General features: G+C 39.2%; 1 protein-coding gene across 1 annotated transcript in view; it reads right to left on the bottom strand.

Moving 5' to 3' along the window:
* The window catches only part of LOC117828095 (collagen alpha-1(XXIV) chain-like), a 94,433-nt gene that overhangs the window by 47,053 nt on the left and 26,124 nt on the right, over nt 1–21,256 (bottom strand). The window contains exons 6-19 of the mRNA XM_034705091.1: nt 17,203–17,256; nt 16,028–16,081; nt 13,320–13,364; nt 12,509–12,562; nt 11,989–12,033; nt 9,860–9,913; nt 9,223–9,267; nt 8,738–8,791; nt 8,250–8,294; nt 3,417–3,470; nt 2,328–2,372; nt 1,997–2,050; nt 1,546–1,599; nt 72–125 (exon numbers count right to left, since the gene is read on the bottom strand). Of these exons, the coding sequence (XP_034560982.1) occupies nt 72–125; nt 1,546–1,599; nt 1,997–2,050; nt 2,328–2,372; nt 3,417–3,470; nt 8,250–8,294; nt 8,738–8,791; nt 9,223–9,267; nt 9,860–9,913; nt 11,989–12,033; nt 12,509–12,562; nt 13,320–13,364; nt 16,028–16,081; nt 17,203–17,256 (711 nt within the window). The remainder of the gene's footprint in view (nt 1–71; nt 126–1,545; nt 1,600–1,996; nt 2,051–2,327; nt 2,373–3,416; nt 3,471–8,249; nt 8,295–8,737; nt 8,792–9,222; nt 9,268–9,859; nt 9,914–11,988; nt 12,034–12,508; nt 12,563–13,319; nt 13,365–16,027; nt 16,082–17,202; nt 17,257–21,256) is intronic.

Consider the following 21,256-nt stretch of genomic DNA (forward strand, 5'->3'; position numbering starts at 1 on the left):
TTTAAAAACTGGGATCAAATTAATGTCATAACAATTTTTATAATTCATCATACGTCATACATGTGTCGTACCTCTGGTCCTGGAGGCCCAGATAGTCCTTGTGGCCCAATCTCACCAACTCTGCCCTGTGAACAAAACACATACATTTACACAAATTGATATAATCTGTATGTTATTAACCTTGCTTGCTCGGTATATACAGTGTGTAGTGTGAACATTGTATGTCATCTTTGCAGTTATACTGATGATTGTTATTTTTGTTGCTGGTTAAAATCTTTTCCAAAAGCTAATGTGAGCAGTTTAACGGCACAGTGTAGAATCAAATGTGAAGAGATAACATTACATGGCCGCACAATTGGGATTCAACAATTAATCAAGTATCGATTAATTGATTGTTAAGAACTCACTCAAACATATTTTTTTGTTTGGATTTTATATCACGTGGAACAAACATCAAGTGGTCTTATATTTCATTCAGCTGACTAAAGGTGTTTTGCACAGCAGAGACGCTCAGCAGGGGGCTGCGGCTGAGTGACAGGTCTCCACGAACGCTTTTTTACTCCGCCACCGGACTGATTATGACTCGGTTGCGCTCCCAGTTGACATCTGACCACGTTCATATGCTTATTTTTCTCAATAAGAACAAGTAAGTGGAAAAAAGAACACTGTGAGTCTAAAATGTTTCTGTTCAGTTCCCTTCTTGTAGTCTGAGCCTTCACTTTTATGACTGTATGTCCCCGGACATTATCAACCGGCTCCACATGTTGATATTCAGCGTGTTTAACGTTTTGAACACCTAAATATGATCCATTGCTGTCAGTTATATAAATTATGTCGTGAAGGAAATTTTAATTTAGGGGAAAAAATGCATTTAGCATTGTTTTTGCATGGAAAACGTTTCCTTTTTTAATGATTAATCTATAATTGATCATTAAAATTTCCAAAGATCGATCACGAAAAATACTTGAAATTTACATCCCTACCGCACAACAAACATTCTTTATTCTTTTTTTTTTTATTAAACAGGGTGAAAAATGTTGCTCCATTTATTTGATGATTGTTGATGACATTGCAGAGAAATCCAGTTCTCTGTAACATGAAAGCATCTGGATAAGTTTATAATGTATCCAGTTTATCTAAAAGGGAGTTGATAAAGTCCTTCTCTGCTTAATCTGAGATTTCTTCTGCCAACAAGCAACACATTGTTGTTTTAAGACACTCATTCTATTTCTTTCTTCTCTAATTCGAGCTGAATTAAAGTAAGCTCACAATAAAGCTGAAGCGTTATGAATGTGACCGGTCTGACTTTAGTTTACAAGCTAACAAAAACAGTCCAGATCACCACTGTGGTACACTGTGTTAGCTTTGTGAATAAAAGCTGTACAAAACCTTAAAAAACTGTCAACACACACACACACACACACACACACACACACACACACACACACACACACACACACACACACACACACACACACACACACACACACAAAAATACAAACACCTTGCACCTTTGCTGTGGCATACACACTCACACGAACATACCGGTGGTCCTGGCTTCCCTCTCGGCCCAGTAGGACCAGGAGCACCAGCATTTCCCTGAAAGACACAGACATTACACCGTGAAGCTGGTCTTACAATCCATCTGTGTGTGTTTTGTCTTTAATCCGTTATTATTTGAATGATGTGCGTATGTGCGCAAACTCTTATTTCACATGGGAAAACTATAATGTGATGACTTCATGTGGGAAGTGTAGCAACATCTGCATTTATTCAGACCTAATGCATTTCTAATTTGTGGAAAACTAGTGATAAATCTTCTCCTGATTCAGGAGAAGTTACTCAACTGATTCAACTCTTGTCCAGTTATTTCTCACAGCAGGGGGTAAACAAGGGATCACTTTAAAGTTAAAATAACATTGCCCAAAAGTCAGAGGTGATTATGGAGGGGAGTTGAGCTGTCTGCAAAGTCTTATTCATGTGATGGAGGACATACCTTATCACCTTGGTACCCCATGTCTCCTGGTTGGCCCCTTTGTCCCACTTCATCCTGAATTTCACAGCATCATACAGAGATATAACAAAACACTACTCTGCCAGAATCATCACAACACCACCACAGCTAAAGATACAATGACACTGTACACATGCAACCTGTGCACAAGATGTATGGTGTAAAGTCTATGTCATAATGCAGCAACACTTGTTAACTGTAAAAGTACACTGCTATAAAAATACAGGGATGTGGTCATGACAAAAATATTGCGAGCTGTGCTACTGACACATTACACACAGACACACTGCAATAATATAAATATTTAGATCACCTTATCACCTTTCAATCCAGGCAGGCCAACTCGTCCTCCTGGACCCTGCCACGGCGAGAGGAAAGAGGATGAAAAGTAAGAGGATCAGTCAGTTACAGAGAAGAAATCTGAGATATTTGTGAGGAGTATGTAAACTCTATATGTAACACCAATTATAAATTACTTTTGAGAGCAGAGCTGCATATCAAGAAGGAGGATGAACCATGAAATCTGACACTGTGGTTAGTTTTTGTAAATAGATTTCTCACAGTGTTATCGTTATATATTTTGACAGTTTTATTACATTGCTTTTTACATTGAGCTAAATATGATACATATTTATTCAAGTAGTTCTACTTTAGGGATGCAACCATAGACTGTATTAATAATGGATGTAATATCCGTTACGTCACCCATCTGCTCCTGAGCACTGTTTTGAAGCCAATCGTTGGCGGGAGCCATATTGGAAATGCTGAACTCATCCAAAAGAGTGTGATGTAAAGAGGCAGGTTTTGAGTCTACTAGCCAACAGCTATGTGTTCCCGCCTGTCAATTAAGTCAGCAATGTCCTTATTTGGGCAAAAACTCATAATCTTAATATCTTCTGAAATCTGCTGATAGAGAAATTAGCTACATAGAGCCAGGATGTTTTTGTACCAGGCTGTAAACATGTTTATTAATGCTGCAAAGATCATCTTCATTGAATTGGTGTCTATGTGGTGTCCGGTGTTTCTGCAGCCAGCCTCAAGTGGATGCTCAATGAACTGCAGTTTATAACACTTCCGCATGGGCTTCATTTTTGAGACCGGAGTTTGCTGCTTGGTCTGAATCAGAGTAGCTATGTAGCGGCACATAAACAAGGTTTTTCCTGCATATAAAACCAGAGGCAGCCACCTCAGACTTATTTTGTACTGTGCCCCTCCCTTGTCAATTTGTACGTATAACAGCTATACACACTAGTTATCCAACAAATACCCAATCAAACTTTTTGAGTCAGTATCAGATCTACATCAGATAACAGTATTGGATGGGTGCAACACCATTTTATTTGACAACTTCAACACTGCTTGTTTTCTTAATACTTTGAGCTATCGCCAATGTTTAACCTACCTGAGGTCCCACCATACCAGGCAGTCCCCGCGGTCCCTCAGGCCCTGGGTCCCCCTGAGAAGGGAAGAAGGTACAGAATAGAGTTTAAGTTTCACAAACAAACACAGTGTACTTATGCTAATCCAAACATGATGACACTGAAAGTTATTTTAAATGAAGTGTTTTCAACATGTCCCTCCCAAACCAAAAGAGATTCAAAACAGAGCCTTTTTTTTAATGTCGCAGCCTTACAACAGTATGCTGTGCTTACAGTGTAACCAGCTGTGTTGTCTGGGTCTAGGCTTATTCTGCCAGCCCACATCATCAACACTAATTGACAGAGGTAAAGTGAGAACGGACAGAATGAGGGGCTGCAGTGAAAAAAACTTTACAACAAGTCTTTAAAGTAAATACTGGCAACTGAGATGAAGGGCTTGTGACTGCTGCAAATGCACCAGTATTAATGATGGTGTGGTGAAAAATAAGGGGGACTATGGGTGCAAGCACATGCACTTATATAAGATTCACACAGATGCACATTTAAGTAATCACAGCCCTTTAAAGTAAACAGGCCTGACTCCTTTCATATAGTAATAAACATTTTTATTGAAGTAACCAGACGGCATGCTCATTCTTTTTTTTTTCATTTGAGGGTGGCTTATAGGAGGAGGGACTTTGGATGGAGAGAGGTAGGTGTTTTCTCAAACCAATCAAGAGCATAGACAACCCGCCTTAACCAATATACAAGAGAAAAGCAGAATGAAGCAAATCTTTGCGGCTAAGACCTGAGACTTAACGTTTTATCAAAAGAGCAGTGTCCTCTATCCAAATAATCAATCTGGATAACACGGAAAACATGTAAGCGATATTACACTCAAGGAACATGACTTAATTCTATGTCATCATGCACATATGGCCCAAACTCCCCGTCCATCTGGATCCTCTAGGGCTGGTGTTTGATACTGCCGCTTCACTGACACAAATCACATGTGCTCCATCAAAAGAAGCCTTCAACAAAGAACACATGATAAATGACAAGAAGAGGAGATAAGCCCAAAACTTCCCCCCAAAAAACTGCTTTCTGAGGCCTGGCTGAAGGGATGGGGTACAGAAGCATCCCATACAGAGGCGTTACTCAGACTGCACTCAAGATGAATCCTGACCGCCAGGTGGTAGAGTTCATGCAAACCCTTCTCTCCCAAGATAATTGATAGAAGGTCTGAAGAAAACCAGATAGTTGCATTCCTGCATCTCGTGTTTTAACACAACTACAGCCTCAGAAAGCCCAATTAAACACACAAACAATGCTTCAATATACAAGATTATTTCATATACTTAACAAGCAAACAAGCACAAATAAATCACTACATATGCTGACTAACCAAACTCACCATGTGGAAATGATTGAACACTGTTTGTGTAGTGAGTTGGATACAGCAGTAGCATGATCAAAAGAGACTATAGGATTCAAACAAATGTTTTTGTCTGCACCTCACCCTGTTGCTCAACATGCAGGCTGTGAACGAGTGTCTGGCTGCATCACATTTTGTTGAGTCACACACTGGCAAAGACATCAAGTGCATACCAGGACGGACACTTGCTGTTCTGTTTCTGCTCTCTTTCTGATTACTTAACTAAAATGTGAACTTTATGTAACTGCCTTTAATAAATGAGTGAGCACATCTCTGCTACTGACGCTGGGAGGTACAGCACATTTTAGAATTAGATTCAGATGTCATGCAAAGTATTTTTTAAAATATGAGAATAGATAAGAAGACAACTTATCTTTACACCTGCTGTTTGTCAGTAATTAATATTCCCTGCTTTAATTTTTCCTCAATATCAATTAGTTTTGAGAATATGAGCCTTTCCCAGGATATGTCATGTCCATGATACATTTAACGTAATACATGAGAGTCACGATCTTTTTATCAGACTGTTAATTTATAAATGATTAACTGTGTTGTCTGTCTGCAGGAAGTGACAAACTGTGAAAAATATTAGTTACAAATACAAAATAGGCCAGGATACCTGTGGCTAAATAAGTTAAAGAGCTAAAGTGCATGCAGCCCATTTGAGTGTGCACATGTCACATAGTGCTCCTCCAGGACACAGACTGTTTTCGAAACCGCCTATTACACTACTAGTACGTACTGATTTGGACAAAATTCAGGATGTAGTATGTAGTATGTTAACAAAAGCTAAATCTGTAGTATGCAAAAACTACCCAGATGTCTACTCATTCGGGAAAATTTCTCAGTATGCATCTGACCATTCTCCCTGCGTACTATTTCCCACAATGCACATCGCTAGCACTCCATTGTGTCTTTTTTCTTCTTTTTTGATGGCTGCCACTCAGTTTTTAGGTGCTGTGAAAATGATAAAATACCATATAAACTACTTCTTAGCTTTGTAAATCATAAGTGGATGCTAAATAACTAGTTTCCCTATCAGTTTGGTCGTTGTTTAATTCCTCTTTTTGAAACCGGAAATCAAGCGACGTCTGGCCCGACATACTGCAGAACAGATCCAGCAGAACAGTCATACTACATACTATCTTCAGACGCAGTATGCAGGTAGGTAGTATGAAGCAGGCGGTTTCGAAAACAGCCTCAGACAAAGTGAGACCTAACACAGGTGCCCTCACTTGTTCCTGATGTAAGTCATAACAAATTTCAAAAGGACAACTTTGACATTTTTTGATCACATAACATTTTTATAAACAACGCAAATCAGGATTAAAAAAAGTAAAACTACATACATTTTTATAATTTTGATTTTTTAAATTAATGAATTAGAAAATGATGGATACAAAATATCTTATTGTGCTCCTTGTTGATTCTGAGATATAGCTGTGCTCTCATTATTCTTTGTATAAGAACCATAGATCCCATTTACTAGATGACTTTATAAAATATAATAAGAGAGATTGTTTTTAAGCAAAATGTTATGATTGGTTTTCAAAATTTCTTCAGATTTGTACACAGGCTATTCAAGAGATCAACCAATTACATTCAAACATAATTTACTGACACAAATCTGAAGGGACATTGATTTGCTTCAAAAAAGCTGCTACTTAATTTTACAGCAGCACATAGTACATGACCCATTATAACTGTAAGTGGGATCACTGTAGCCTGCTCCACTGAAATGACACAGAGCTGCAGAGCTTTACATTTATCTATTATTTCACTTTCCTCTCTGGGATAAAACGTCTGTGTCTTTGTAAATGAATACGTAAAGATAGTGTCTGCATGTTTCTGGTCTGAGCCTGCACTAAAGATAAATTACAGCCAGTACCTGAGGTGAAGCCCCATCTATCCAGATGTGTCGAGCACACACAGTGACCCTTCAAACACCCCAATAAATCCCAATGCTATGAGGACAGCTAATAGAGTAGATGAAGCATGAAATGATGGCACAGGGATGGTGCAGGTTACACTTGTATCCATTTTGCTGACTTGAACAGGAGGGTGTTTTAGAGGCCTCTGTAAACTAAGACATTTCAACAGTTGTACATTCCACAGTAAAAAGACAGCATGCTCTCTATTAGCCCTGAGAGAGGCTTGATTTTCTTCTCACTGAAGTAATAAGACTGAGCCTCCCAAGTGGTTATGTTGGCTTTGTTTGAAACCTGTGAGTGATGTGTTCAAACAATCCAACACACTGGATCAGTACTGACACAGAGAGAGAATAAACAATTACACTAATCAGCTAGACATCATGGAGTTTCTATAAACTCCATGGTACTTTTAGTCAATTTACATATGTTATGAGTGTCCTCACTTTTACCATCTATGCAAAGACCCAGAGTGACTGTTGCATACATCAGGAGGATTACAATGACATATCTCTTGACTTGTTGACATGTCAGATTTTTTTTAAAGGTTTCATTTCCTCCCAAGCTTAAGTGTAGTTTGAATTGATTTCATACTTCAGTTTGTTTCTTCCTGTTCAGACTAAAGTCTCATTTTGTTTCTCATTTTCAGATCTTTTGGACAGATTACACATAAGGTGTATGCTGTGTGATGTATGACTGTGTATTATTTTTTGTATTTTTTATGTGTTCTTGTTGTCATTTAGATTTTTTAAAGAGCAGGTAACGTGTGCAGCACTGATGTCAAAGACAAATTTCCCTACAATGACAATAAAGGACATCGTATTGTATCGTATCATATCCCGTTTCAAACTACATATTGAAATGAATTTCCCAAAAAAATTAAAAATTGACTACAGCTGAGAAGAAAACTGGGCTTGCCAACTTTGCCTCCAATAATGCTGATCATTGAATACTTGAGGTTCTAAGTTTATAAGCTAAGACTAGAAAGAAAAAATACAATATCTGTAATGAGCGTGCCCCAAGTAATATTTGAAATCATCCTAGCTCTGGTCTCTGTGAAACAAAAATATTCACACAACTTTTCAAGCTTCTGGACTTCTTTAGCACGGTTATGCCCGTGGAATTAATAGTGTTGAAGATACGTGGCATGCAGCCAAGACATTTCAATTCCAAGTCCCAAACATGGAATATTTATCTCTTTTGATATCTGGATTACTTAGACTTCAGTAGTTGCTGTCATTCAGAGGAAGAACTAAGCCTCTGCCATGAGTAATAAAAAAAAAACAAAGAAAAACTGGCTCAACTTCTGAGCATCCTGCATTTCATCATCCAAACTCCACATCTAACTAGTACAGACAGAAGGATGACAGACAAGTCATGTTAGCAACAAGTACAAGGAGAGCCAGCAGCAGAACCGTGAGCCAAGTCGATGACAGATCAAGAAAATGGAGTATATCTGCCATGGGAATGTCACATGTTAATAAAAATGATAACATTTCAAAATTGAAACTCACCCTCAGACCAGGGAAGCCACCAATGCCAATCCCACCAACAGGCCCCTGTGAAACATCACAGCAACATCTTAAGTATGCACTACAAGACACTTACAGTCCTGCAACCTGCTGTATTCCCAAAACTACATTGAGAATACTGGCCGTGGAACTTAATGTGTTTGTGTGTGTGTGTGTGTGTGTGTGTGTGTGTTCTTGTAGCATTCACTTTAAAAACATTTGTAAGTGTTGGGAAAAAGCCCCAACATGCACATGTGGGAAAAGTATATCTAAAAATGACTTAATGGCTATATCACATTAGTAATGATAAGTTAATGCAGGAAATAAGAAATACTTTGCACTTTGTGCACACAGTCATTGATGACAGAGAACACGTTTGAGTGAAGAAGAATATAACCTCACAGATAAAGGACGGGATGGTGAATAAACAGACAAAGGTAGATGGAACCGCAGGACCAAAAAGAGGACAACTGATTGATCCGAGATCTCACCTCATTGCCATCAGGACCAGGCGGCCCCCTCTCCCCTGCATCACCCACGACTCCCTGTGAGAGAAGAACATCCATATTCAGTTTAGAAACATCAGACAAACCAGCACCAGTTACACACCCTATTTAAAACAAATTACAGTTTTATAATGTAGCAGGGTTAACCAGTGTAAAGGTGAACTAGTGGACTGAATTACAACTGCCTTTAGGACAGATAAAGACTTTGATCCAACTAATAATAATAGTAATAAAAATCTTCAGACTGGGCTGCCTGCCTGCTTGGCAACCTCAGCAGAGAGCAGCTCAGGCGTCTCTTAAGACATTCACTTTTCAAGTCTGAGGGCCAACCTTTACATTCCATCTGTTGATTTCTTAATCTAGCAGGGCTTTCTGATTAATGCCACTCTAAAAAAAAACTAGCATCACAGGACAAATGCCAATCACACTCCATCACACATTTCCAGTTTGACTTTCTAGACGTGTCTTACATGTCTTCCTTTGGGGCCAGGTTTCCCAACTGGACCAGGAATCCCCTAGAGAAGAAAAACAAGTGGATAAATGATTACATCTGGGGCATTCTGCCAGAAGGTTTAAGTTAAAACAAGTTTTGGTCACTGGGCTAAGATTTAAATAAATCCCTTCTTAGAAGAGTAAGAAGGCACCATTGTTCAAAGCTACAGATCGACCGTATCTGAAAAGAATGTAGGAAATCTGTTTTCCTATCAGGACATGGAACAGCACAGAGAGATCATGAATACTGTATGGTCCATTGCGAGCCAGGGTTCATTAAGTGTTTGTCTTCACAACACAATATTTCCATTGGCATGAGCCAAACTGATGTGTGCAAGCCATAACAAAGCAATAAAGACCAGGTTTTCCTTGGAACTACAATTTCACAAGACTAAAGAAATGAGTGAGGCCTAACCTGAGTGGAAAATTAGACTTCCCTTCAGTTTGTTGTGTAACCTAACCATTTCTAATCAGCTTTATCTGCTGCGTAGCACATTTGATATCTGGCCTGTGAAAAGGTATTTTTAATGAAAAGATGCAAATCACAAACAGGATTCTTTTGTAGTTAGAGATTCTGACTTCATGTAAAGTGATTAATGAAGAAACATCACTCACTCTGTCCCCCTCCAGCCCCTGTGGTCCAGCAACACCAGGAGGCCCAATGAAACCCTGGAAATAAGCAACATTTTACATTACAATATTGTGTCAACAAACTAGGGATGTGCGTACTGCATGGTTAAACTTCTAACACTTGCTAGCCGACACCAGAATTACTAGTCATTCAAACAAGTTATTCATATTTTTTATATTGTAGGCAGGAAATTATGGTTAGAACTCCCAACCGCCACTAGCCAGAGCTGTGACAATACTATCCGGTTATAAACAAAGCAGCAACCTCCAGCCGCGAGAATTGAAGCCAATGCGGAAGTGTTAAAAACTGCAGTTTCTCAAGTGTCCGCATGGCGCCAGTCTAAATAACTTATCTCGATTGGCACACACTGTACAGGGGGTGAATATTTTCATAACGCGGCAATTTTGAAGATATTAAGATTACGAGTTTTCCATTAGAAGAGGTACAGCTGACTTGATTGACAGGCGGGAACACTGTAGCTGTTGGCTAGGAGGCTCAAAGCCCGCCTCTTTACCTCAAACTAGCTCGACAGCAGTTAGGTTGACTTCAGCATATCCAATATGGCCAAAAATTCACTTCAAAACAGGGCTTCAAAAACAGATAGGTGACATCCCAGATACTACGTCCATTATTTATACAGTCTATGTTATAAACAAGCACAAATGACAGATGGCGTCACATAGCGCGGCCCAGTTAGGCAGTATTTTGATTTAGATTTGTATAAAAGCTGTGTCTGAATAACTGGACCGGAGCAATGTGTAACCAGCACAGGTATATGAACATTAACCTGCAGGAGGACCAAAGCTGGTGCTGCCATCTCGCTAACATTATCCAAACTTGGCAAACCCAAAGACATTGTTTACGCTCAGACTCCAAGTCTCTTGTATACTCGTGCTAAATAAAATGTGCTAAATTTGAACTTTTATTTGTTTTCGTACCTTTACATTAGTCAGCTAGTTTCATATTAAATGACCATTTTATCAACTAGCAAATAAACCGCTTCAGAACATCTGCAGAACAAACCAAACCATGCCAACAGTGAACTTTCAAACTGTGCAATACAGTGTTTCAAAAATGTCTGTGACCCTGGCACTAAATTATCCTGTAGGGAATTCTAGTCGAAACAATGTGTTGTGACTTTACCAACACAAGTGTTAGAGTATATAGTATATAATCTGAAAGTATATTAAATCTATCATTGTCACAATAACTGCACTTACTAGCAGTACTATTCCTGTGTGACTCTACTCCATGCTGCTGTATATCTTTTTGGATGGAAAGTTGTGCTTCCCAACTGTTGTGGTATTTGTTTACTGTTTCAAAACGAACATGTGTTGACTTTACCAAACACATGCAGTGAGTTAATGCAACACATGCAAGTCATTACATATACTTGAGGTGTTGTCATAACGTGAGATGTGCCAGCCATCACAAGTAAAGGTTTGCTGTATTATAATTGGCCATGCATAGTGGGCTAACATATATAAAAGATAAAGCAGTCCCAACATTCATATGAAGCTGTGTGCAGTTGTCTTTTTGAAAGAAAATAAAGGTAGCAATACCGTGGCTGAATTTCTTCCTCAGTTGGCATGGGAAACACTCTCAGCAATTTTGCAAAACTCTGTCCCTCCCTCATTCCTTTTTGTTTCCTCATATCTTATCATTACACTGTCTATGTTGCTCTTTCTCACTCTGCCTCAGAATATTAGTCCCAGCTATCCCGTTTCCCTGGACTGCAACGCTCCACTAAAGCCTCTTCTTTCACAAGCTTATTTGACCCCTTCTTTCTGCTTTCACTCTTTCTTCCACCTCTTTGTCAATCTTACTTTCCTCTTTCTTTTCTTGGTCTGTTTTGGGACAGTCCTGCTTGCCGATGAATGAACTATAGTAAAAAAGAACCAGTCAGCCTTTTAGAGACAGATCCCTGAACCAGCCCCCACAAGCAGTTTCACATCAGGTAGCATGACAGACATACAACACAGATCCCTGGCAGTCTCTCTAGAGGAGGGCTGACAGCCTGACACTGTCCTAATCCTTTCAGGAAATGAAGTATTCACCCAGTGCTGCTGAAAAAAAGAGGGCAGAATGAGAGTAGAAAGGTACTTGTACTTACACGGACACCTTTAGGCCCTGGGTTACCTTCTGGACCTGCTGAGCCCTGCAACAAAGGAAATATTCTGGTGAGGGGGAACTATTATTACAGCAGAATCAAGCTCAGTTACTTTCATGGTAAGGTAAAGCTACACATCAGACACTTAAAGGCTTGATAAGAGAAACACAGCAAGCTTAAGAGCTTAGAAAAAATACATGGTTTTATTATATTTATATGTCACAGCCCACACTACTGGCAGTAAACATGACAAGTCCATAGACTCATACATGGCAGAAGTCAGGGAGCTTGTGTCATACATTTATGTTTCATTTTAATCTGTATTCCTTTAAAAAGTTTATTTTTAAGCAACTGTAGTGGAATAATCAATTATTTAAATTACGTACATCCCAAACAGAAAGCAGAGAGCATTATATAGTTATGATAAATATTGCTGTGCAGTCTCTGCAGATATCTTGATAGAACACAATCTAAGAGGAACGATGGAGAAACTGGGAACAGATTTTTGTATTTTTCACTGCACCTGCCTGCCAGGGTAACCTGCAGACCCTGCTTCCCCAGGAGGTCCTGGTATGCCCTGCAGCAGAGAGACAGAGAATGAATGAACGGTGAATAGGGAGATTAGATGCATGGATAATGTGAAAGAGGAGACACACAGACCTCTGCCACCATTGCCAGCTGAAGAATAAAACAAGCACTGTTCACTCCAGAAAGCCTCCATCTGACAATCCAGTCTATTAGCTGCACCTTGCTGCTCCGCTCTAACCCACCCTTTCCTGATTTACTCATTCACTTTTTTTGTACCTACATTCAACTGATTCTCCTACCCAGCACAATTTAAATTAAAGGTTATTGTCATCTTTGACACAGATCACAAACCCTTAACAAGTGATAAAAACATTTTACAGTAATCTCCATAACCCAATAACATTCACCATAATGGTCAAAAAGGAACAAAATATCTGTGTCAGGTATGAGAAGTGCTGATCTTGCTTTTACTTGTGATTAAAGGTACAGTGAGTAGAATATTCAGTCATCTTCTGACTGAAACACTCCCCTCCTGTCAGCGAAACAACAGTGGCTTAAGGGAAAAGATGCTACTTTATTCAATGATAAGTATGATGTGTTTTTATGTTGACAGAAATGTCCTAGGAATACTAATTATGCATACAAACACACACATATACACACACAAACACACACACACACACACGCACACGCATACTTATTCACAAATATAAAATACTAATAATAACAATTGATAGGACCTATGTAGCGTTTTTCTACTCAAAGACACTGCACATAAAAATATATGCATTCACATCACAACTTACTTGTTCGCCTGGTGGTCCGAATTGCCCTGCATAACCTTTAGGACCCTTAAAAGCATAAACAAAGGTGTTTTAGTCTATTTCCATTTACCATCTTAGTCAGGAATTGTAGCAGATATACAGTGTATTATCACAAAGTTAACACAATGAGTCTTATGGAATTGCTATAAGAACTGCAGGAATTTATAAAACGTAAGACCTGATGATGTTACTACATGAAATGTCAACTTGAGTTTGTTAAATGTTGGCTTTCACACATCACAGCCTGGTGGCACTGAAGTAAAACTAAGGGGATCCCTCTTCAGTCTTTAGGCATCATCCAAACCACAGACTATGGATGTGTATTTGTTGTTTCTTGGATATTGATTTTACAGTAGTGTTACGTTATCTCAGTTTAAGTCCATGCAACTAGCATGGCTTACTAATGTCTTGTCACTATCACTATCACTATCATCTCTCTCTCTTATTCTCCTCTATCCCTCTTTCCAACTCCAACTCGGTCTCAGCAGATGTCTGTCTAACATGAGTCTGGTTCTGCTCACGGTTTCTGCCTGTTAAAAGGAAGTTTTTCCTCGCTGCTGTAACTTTCTAAATACTAAAAGGTGCAATGCTCATGGTGGATTAAGATGATATCAGACTGAGTCTTAACCTGTCTTGGTGTTGGGTCTCACAAAGTACAGTCTAGACCTGCTACGTTTGTAAAAGTGTCTTTAGATAACGTTTGTTGTGATTTGGCTCTATACAAATAAAGATTGATTGATTGTCACATTCCCATATGCAATATGCAAATGTTCCATGTAAGAAACCAACCTTAAAACAAAAGGTCTGAAATATTGTCACTGAATCAGTGATCCTGCCAGTGTCAGGTAGGTTCACACCAGACAGTTCTACTGGAGAAGTTAAAGGGCATATTAGCTGTTTGTGTTTGGGCTTTTTCACAGGCTGTACCTCATGCCTCAGTTGATATTTCTACATGTGTCAGCTTTCTAAGCCTCTAGTGTTGATGCTGAGGTTACAGTTGAGCCCGAAGTAAGCCAATCAAAAAGTCTTTACAATTTGTGTTCACTAGTATCTCCAACAATGAGAGTTCTGGTTTTAGCAGGAAGTGCTTTGAGACTATTAAATGTCTTAAATGCAAATATTTTAGAAAAGGCTTCAAAAGTAGTTAAAAAGATGCACCATCAGAAAAATGATTTTGAAAAAAACTGCCTCAAAGCATTGGATGGAGAACTTCTATGTCCAATTTCTGATACTACTCTAAACATCCAAGGTCAAAGTTAATAATCACTGCACTAGAATGATGTGATTCAGGGGCAGGCTGACTCCTGTAAAACATGTCAGTAGTAAAATCCACTTAATTTGTCCCTCCTGTCAGGGATGGATTGAGATTCTGAACAATCTTGGTTGTTGTGGGTGGGCGTGTCCATTATCAGATACAAGAAAATAAAGCATCTGAATGTATTTGTAGGTTAATCTCTGTTTTAAAAAAGGTTTTAAATTAAAACAGGATTATCATATTTATCTTCTGTGTTGTTTCCAGTTACCCACTGTGTCCCATTTTGGGACAGACCATTATTTAAAGATGTTAAAGATGTTAATACATAAAAGCCTCAATTAGATTAACAGCTTTCTTATTCTATTCCAACATGATTTTTGTGCTACAGCCATATTCCACATTTAGTTTAACAAAGCACTTCTTTTTCATGAACTATACTGGCTTCATTGTAGAGTAAATCAAGGCTTTTTTTTCCTAAGTCCTTTTATTTTTTCTTCTTGACATGCTTATCAACAACAGATGTTTATAGCTCCAAAACATAAGGTCAGGGCCAGGACGGTATTTTGGGGTCAGTGAGACGTTCTTGAACAGCACTGTTGGCTCGGACATGTGCTTCCGAGGTTGTGACACATGAACTTTCACGCTTAAGAAAAGACCCACTTGGGAGTAAAGAGCACAAGCCCCCAGCCAGTCATTTCCTCTGAAAATACTTCACGGGCCACAGTTCATGTGCTGGATATATATTAGGTTCAGCTACTGCAAACACTGGGATTGCCTTCTGGGGGGCTGGGTGAAGGCTAGCTATGTAAAGGCAAGACTTAAAGTCCCATTAAGATGCTACCTGAACAGCTAACACTACGCAATGTTGGCAGCAGTGCAAAAAATCTATTCCATTATGTCTGTTCTGTATCAAAAAGACACAAGCTCAATGAAAGCAACAGACATGTCAATCACAGAAGCACTACGTTAACGTACTAGGGCATGACATCAGACCTAAGTGAACAGGTGCAGGGCATATGCATGTGATTATCTGTACATCACATACAAAGAATCACAATGTCCTGCTTTTTATTGACAGCAGTGTCTATGGAATTTTCCGTCCTTCACCTTGGCATCTGCTGACACAAGAAGGTATGAGATATTGTGTATGTCATTGACCCCCTGACCCCCTGACCCCAGGCAGGGTGCCTTTCCTCTTTTGGATGAACTTTGACCTTGACCTCAAAGTGTACAAGGTTTAAGTGAGACAAAACCATGGCCATCTCTAAAGCTCTGACTGAGACAGGGGGACAGCGGCCGAGACAGGTATAGCATATAGAAGGAGACAGAGACATTATATAAACTGATGTAGAAAATTCGAACAGATTCAAACCTGCTTCTACCTTCAACCTCACATTCTCTTTAAATACAGGTTATTTAATAAACAAAGTCTTACCAGTGGACCTGGAAATCCATCCTGCCCTTGCAGACCTGGTGGACCTCTGTCACCCTATTGAAAAAATGTACCAAAGAGTAACACAAGACTTAAAACATCATCATTGGTAAGGAGATAAAGGCATTAAGACATAGACTTTTAAAGTATGAAAGCATTGTAATGGTTGTGGACCACAGACAGGAAATTCGCATCATTTCTTAAGTTCTCTAACGGTAAAACCACACACAATTACAATGGTTTTGTCTGAATTACTCAACACTGAATGCATCTTGATTTTCCAGCATTCAAAGCAGATAAAGTCTTTATTTCTTTAACAACAGAGCAATGTTTGAAAACCACATTATTTAGGATCACAGTAACATTTTAAATGTTTCTCTTGAAAGTACAGTGAGTAGAAAATTTTAATTTTAGCGACTGTGGCCTTTGAGACAAGAAGCCGTATTGATGCATTCCAATAAATACTGCACACTGCATCTTTAAGCAGGAAATAGTAGATTTTTTAAATAAGGGTAAGGATGTCTCAGGCTGAGTTAAATAAAAACCATATGTGTATCTTTCACAGATAAGACATATAAGTTGTGAGGGTGATTGGAGATAAAAGATGCATTGCTAACGACTAGAGTAGAAGACATGATGAGTGATAAGAGGTCTGCAATCATGTGGCTAACATCAGGATCAAATTGGATAAATAAGGTCACATGCTACAAATTTAGTCTCAATCTCTCTAAATGATGACTTCTGATCAGACTTCTTTGAGTGCAGACAGCCTTTCAACTTGAAGGAAGAGCGATGCTTTTGGAGATTAATTGTTTCAAGACGTGTGGGAGTGCTGCTCAGGAAAATCATTACTGTGATGATGTTTAAGGGGAGACGGAGACAAGGATGAGCAGAATGTAAGAGGAACCAGCTGTGGTGACGCCAGACATATCATTGATAGTAGAGCGAGTCAGACATGTAGAACCAGCGTCTAAAGGAAGTTTCTAAATGAATTCAATTGGACGAGTAAAACCAGATTGTCAACACTATTAATGAAGAATTCTAACAAATCAACAAGAGGCTATTCATTAGAAGCCAACAACATTCATCAACCATAGAGGGAAGAGGGCAAACGAGAGAGACACATTCAATTACAAGATAACCAGGAAGAAAGAGTCAACAAATAGAGACAGGGCTACCTTCTCTCCTGGTGGGGCCTGGCCTGGTGAAGAACCTGGGTGCCCTTTTGACCCCTGGAACAGAAAGAGGTTCACAGAGTTAGGGATCCTGCAGCAAGACAATTACATTTCCAATTTCTCACTTACTGGACAAATCAGTTCTACAGAAAACAGTCTTTAATGTCTTTCCAGTGAAAAGGTTTGAATATAAACTTTAAGGGCTTTCAGGAATATGAGCTTCAATCAAATGTGTAATGATTGAGAACTGGAGACATATTGAATTCAGGTTATTTATACTACTCAACTTATTTATGGAAAACTGCTTGATAAAAACATGAACAAGTAACCAATTGATCAGTTATATACAATGGAAAAATATACAGAAAACACGAAAAACAATCGAATTTCGATTAATTGATTGTTATGAACTTACTCGAAACACGCATTTTTGATTTCAATTTTCCGTCACGTGGAACAAACATCACGTTGTCTCATATTACACTCAGCTATCAGGGAGCTGTTTTAAGTTTAAAGCATGTTTCGATGTGAATCAGCTGTTAAAGGTGTTGCGCTCAGCTGGCGGCTGCAGCTGTGCGTCAGGTCTCCACGTCGTTTTTTAAAGTGGATCAATACGCAACTGCTGCCAACAACGACACGGCCATGACGGTTGACAGTTTTAAACCTGACATTTACCCACCTTTGGATACAAAGCCAACATACTGGTGGGAATTGCTAGTACGCTATGCTTGCAGAGCAGCAACATCAGAGTGGTCTGGGCTTTTCTGCTGCTGGACTTATTATAACCCGGTTGCGTTCCCGGCTGACACCTGACCGCATACACGTGCTAATTTTTCTCAATAAGAACGAGTAGACAGAAAACTGGACACTGTGAGTCTGAAGTACTTTTCTGTTTATTTCTCTTGTTGCAGCAAAACCACAATTAGTAATATGAGCCTTCACGTTATAAGATTACATGTACCCGTATTCAGGGCTTCTACTGGTGAACACAGATTGTTATCGCCTCACCTTTCCTAAGATGTGTTATTTAAGGTTTACCTCTAGAAACAACAACAGTCACAGAGTCAGCAGTAAGAGAGTACAAGATAGTGATCTCCAACATCAATCACTCAAGTATAACGAATATTTGCATGAATAAAAATCATAAGCAAAAGCTCCAGCAGAGTTTGAGAGTAAGTGAAGAGCTCCATTCTTGCTTTCAATTTTGAGTTGTCGCAGTTTGAAGCCAGGACAATAATACTGAGAGCTTTAAAAAGTTGTCTTTTTCAAAAATAGCACAATGCCCTGGCATAAAAACCCTTTTCTTTTGTTGCAGCTTCATGAAGAGCCTTGGACATTTAATATGATACAAATGTGTTCAACTCCTCTCAAGTAAAGGCTTCTTTCAGAAATCTTTGACTATGTGAAACCCACATCCTAGACACTGACCAGTCAAGACAATAGCTTGTAACAATGAAGTGCAAATGCCTTCAAGGATCCAGATTTAACTTTTAGAGTTTCTGAGTCATCTCAAACCACATGTGTGATTCCCACAAGGTGAATAACAAGAGGAACATGTCAAGAGTCTGCCAGAATGGAGCTGTAAAGTGCATTCCCACAGAACAGCAGTCGTTAAGTCCAACAGCCAGAGTTCCCGGGTCTTTCCTTCAGAAACTGGCGACGATTAGGGACATAAAATCTTTTCTGCTGTCATTTAACAAAAATACAGTTCTTACCTAAAAATGGAGTATCTACAGAGACGATTTATTTTCCAAAACAGCACTGTTAGATTTCCAAATAATTCCAGCACAGCTTACACATATACTGTATATATGTTTATCTAACTTGCTGCTGCATATGTCATGCACAGCTTCTGTTTAACAAACAGCAGGAGTGATAATGATACAATATACAATGTGACAAGTTTCATCTAAGCTCTCCGCTGCATGTGGCATTTAGTTCAGAGTCTCTCATATACAAACACTGTCTTTATGTCTTCACAGTAATTTCTGTGTATTTCCCAAACCTGCACCAATGAATTACGTCCCCTTTGGTTATTGAGCATCATGTTTCCATAGTTTTGACTGACAGCCAGTGAGGCAAAGAGGAGCTTGGGGGTTAGTAAGCGGAAATTCTAATGCAGCATAAAACCAGGCTTTATTTTCTTTAAAAAAAAAGTCAGCAGCGCATGAAGCAGATTGAGAGAGGCTTTTAAGTCCTGCAAGCAAATCGTCATAACATTTCACACTAAGCCCAGAACACAGGTCAGCTAAGCTCAGCAGTTGGGACTTGAGTCCTGTGTGTACGACCTAGTAACCAAACACATTTCAACAGTGGATGTTTTCCCAAACTTAGACAAAGAGTCGCTTAATCTGTATTCCGCCTTCACAAAGGGTTTGGGGGTGTGAGAGTGACTCACCGGCAGACCACTACGGTATTAGATACACTGGTTTGGGTTGTGCACGTGTGTGCATGAGTGTGGGTGTATATGTTGAGGGAACAGAAAGCAAGCAGGGGGCCCATATTTCAAAATAACCAACTGGACGAGCAGTGTCCCAGGAAGGTTAGAGGTAACATAACACACAGCCATCTGTCTCCTCATCCTGTTTGACTGATCAAGGAGGAAAATCATATTTTTTGTCTTGACATGGTCCAGCTTTGGTTTCATTTTAAACTACATATGTAATGAAAACAACTGGAAGTGAGGAGCTATTCCCTTACAACTAAAAGTTTGACATCAGAAGGATGAACCAACCACTTCTCCTTTGTTTCTGCTCGTATAGCATGACAGTTCTCCCGATGACTGCATGGTGTATGGCAGTAACTCTGTAGTGGTAAGACCACAGTCACCATAACCATCTGCATCTGCCTGGAGCTGCCCACATCCTTGCTCTGTTGTATCAATGTACTTTTTACATCTGGTCCCATGCTGAGGAAAAGTACTAGATACCGGTATTTTAAAAAGCCTTCCTTCTTGCCCTTTTATATTAAGTCAGTGTCATGGATAATGAGCCTGGGCTTCTATGATTACAGCCTTTGGTGAAAACCTCTAGGTTAAGTGATATGTCATTAAGCTGAACAACTAGTCTGTCTCCTTTTAGTCTCTCCTGGTAAAGTATTTTTATAAACTCTTGTAAATCTCTGAGAGGCTCTGAGAGTTTTCACACTAAAAGGCAGCCCTTAATAGTTTGAAAATTATCTATATTATAATGTAATATCTATTAATGTCACAGTTTTGTTCACACCCCAAGTGCTTCTTACTCACAAAATCTCTGAAGAGTAGAGTCAATTGTAAAAAGAAAGCAATCGAGTAGTACTTTGAATTACATTCCTAACTCTGAGGTTGTTACTTGTTACTCCCTGTGATTGCCTGTGGTCTTGAGTTGGTTTTCAGTGTTTTGTTTGGTAGAATAGTCTGGTATGTTAAGTTTAGTTTCACCAGTGTTTTCCCGCCTTTGTGATTGTCTTCACCTGTGCCTTTGTTGTCCTCACCTGTCTGTCCTTACTTGTTACCCAGCGTGTCTATTTAGTCTCTAGTTTTGAAACCGCCTACTATACTAGCAGTACGTACTGATTTGGACAAAATTCAGTATGCAGTGAGTATGTGAACAAGAGCAAAATCTGCAGTATGCCAAAACTCCCCAGATGTCGTACTGATTCTGGAAAATTTCACAGTATGTATCGGACCAGTCTACTTCACCTACTGTTTCCCACTATGCACAGCGCTCGTTACGCTTTTTCTTTTCTCTTCATTTTTTGACGGGGGGAACTCAGTTTTTAGGTGCTGTGAAAATTATTAAATTCCATATAAACAGCTTCCTAACTTTTAAAATCATAAGTGGATGCTAAAGCAGCAGTTTCTCTATCAGCTTTCCGAAACCGGAAATTGTTTGACGTCTCGCTCAGCATACTAAAACACAGATCGAACAGAACAGCCATGTCATACTACATACTAAGTTCAAACGCAGCATGTACCTACGGCCTAATACATTAGTAGTATGTAGCAGGCCATTTAGAAAAACAGCCTGTGTTTCCACCCTTCTATGGTGTTCATTGTGCTTGTGGCGTGTGTTTGTCT

The sequence above is a fragment of the Notolabrus celidotus genome, chromosome 2 (genome assembly GCF_009762535.1).
Source record: "Notolabrus celidotus isolate fNotCel1 chromosome 2, fNotCel1.pri, whole genome shotgun sequence".
In the NCBI taxonomy this organism is placed as follows: Eukaryota; Metazoa; Chordata; class Actinopteri; order Labriformes; family Labridae; genus Notolabrus; species Notolabrus celidotus.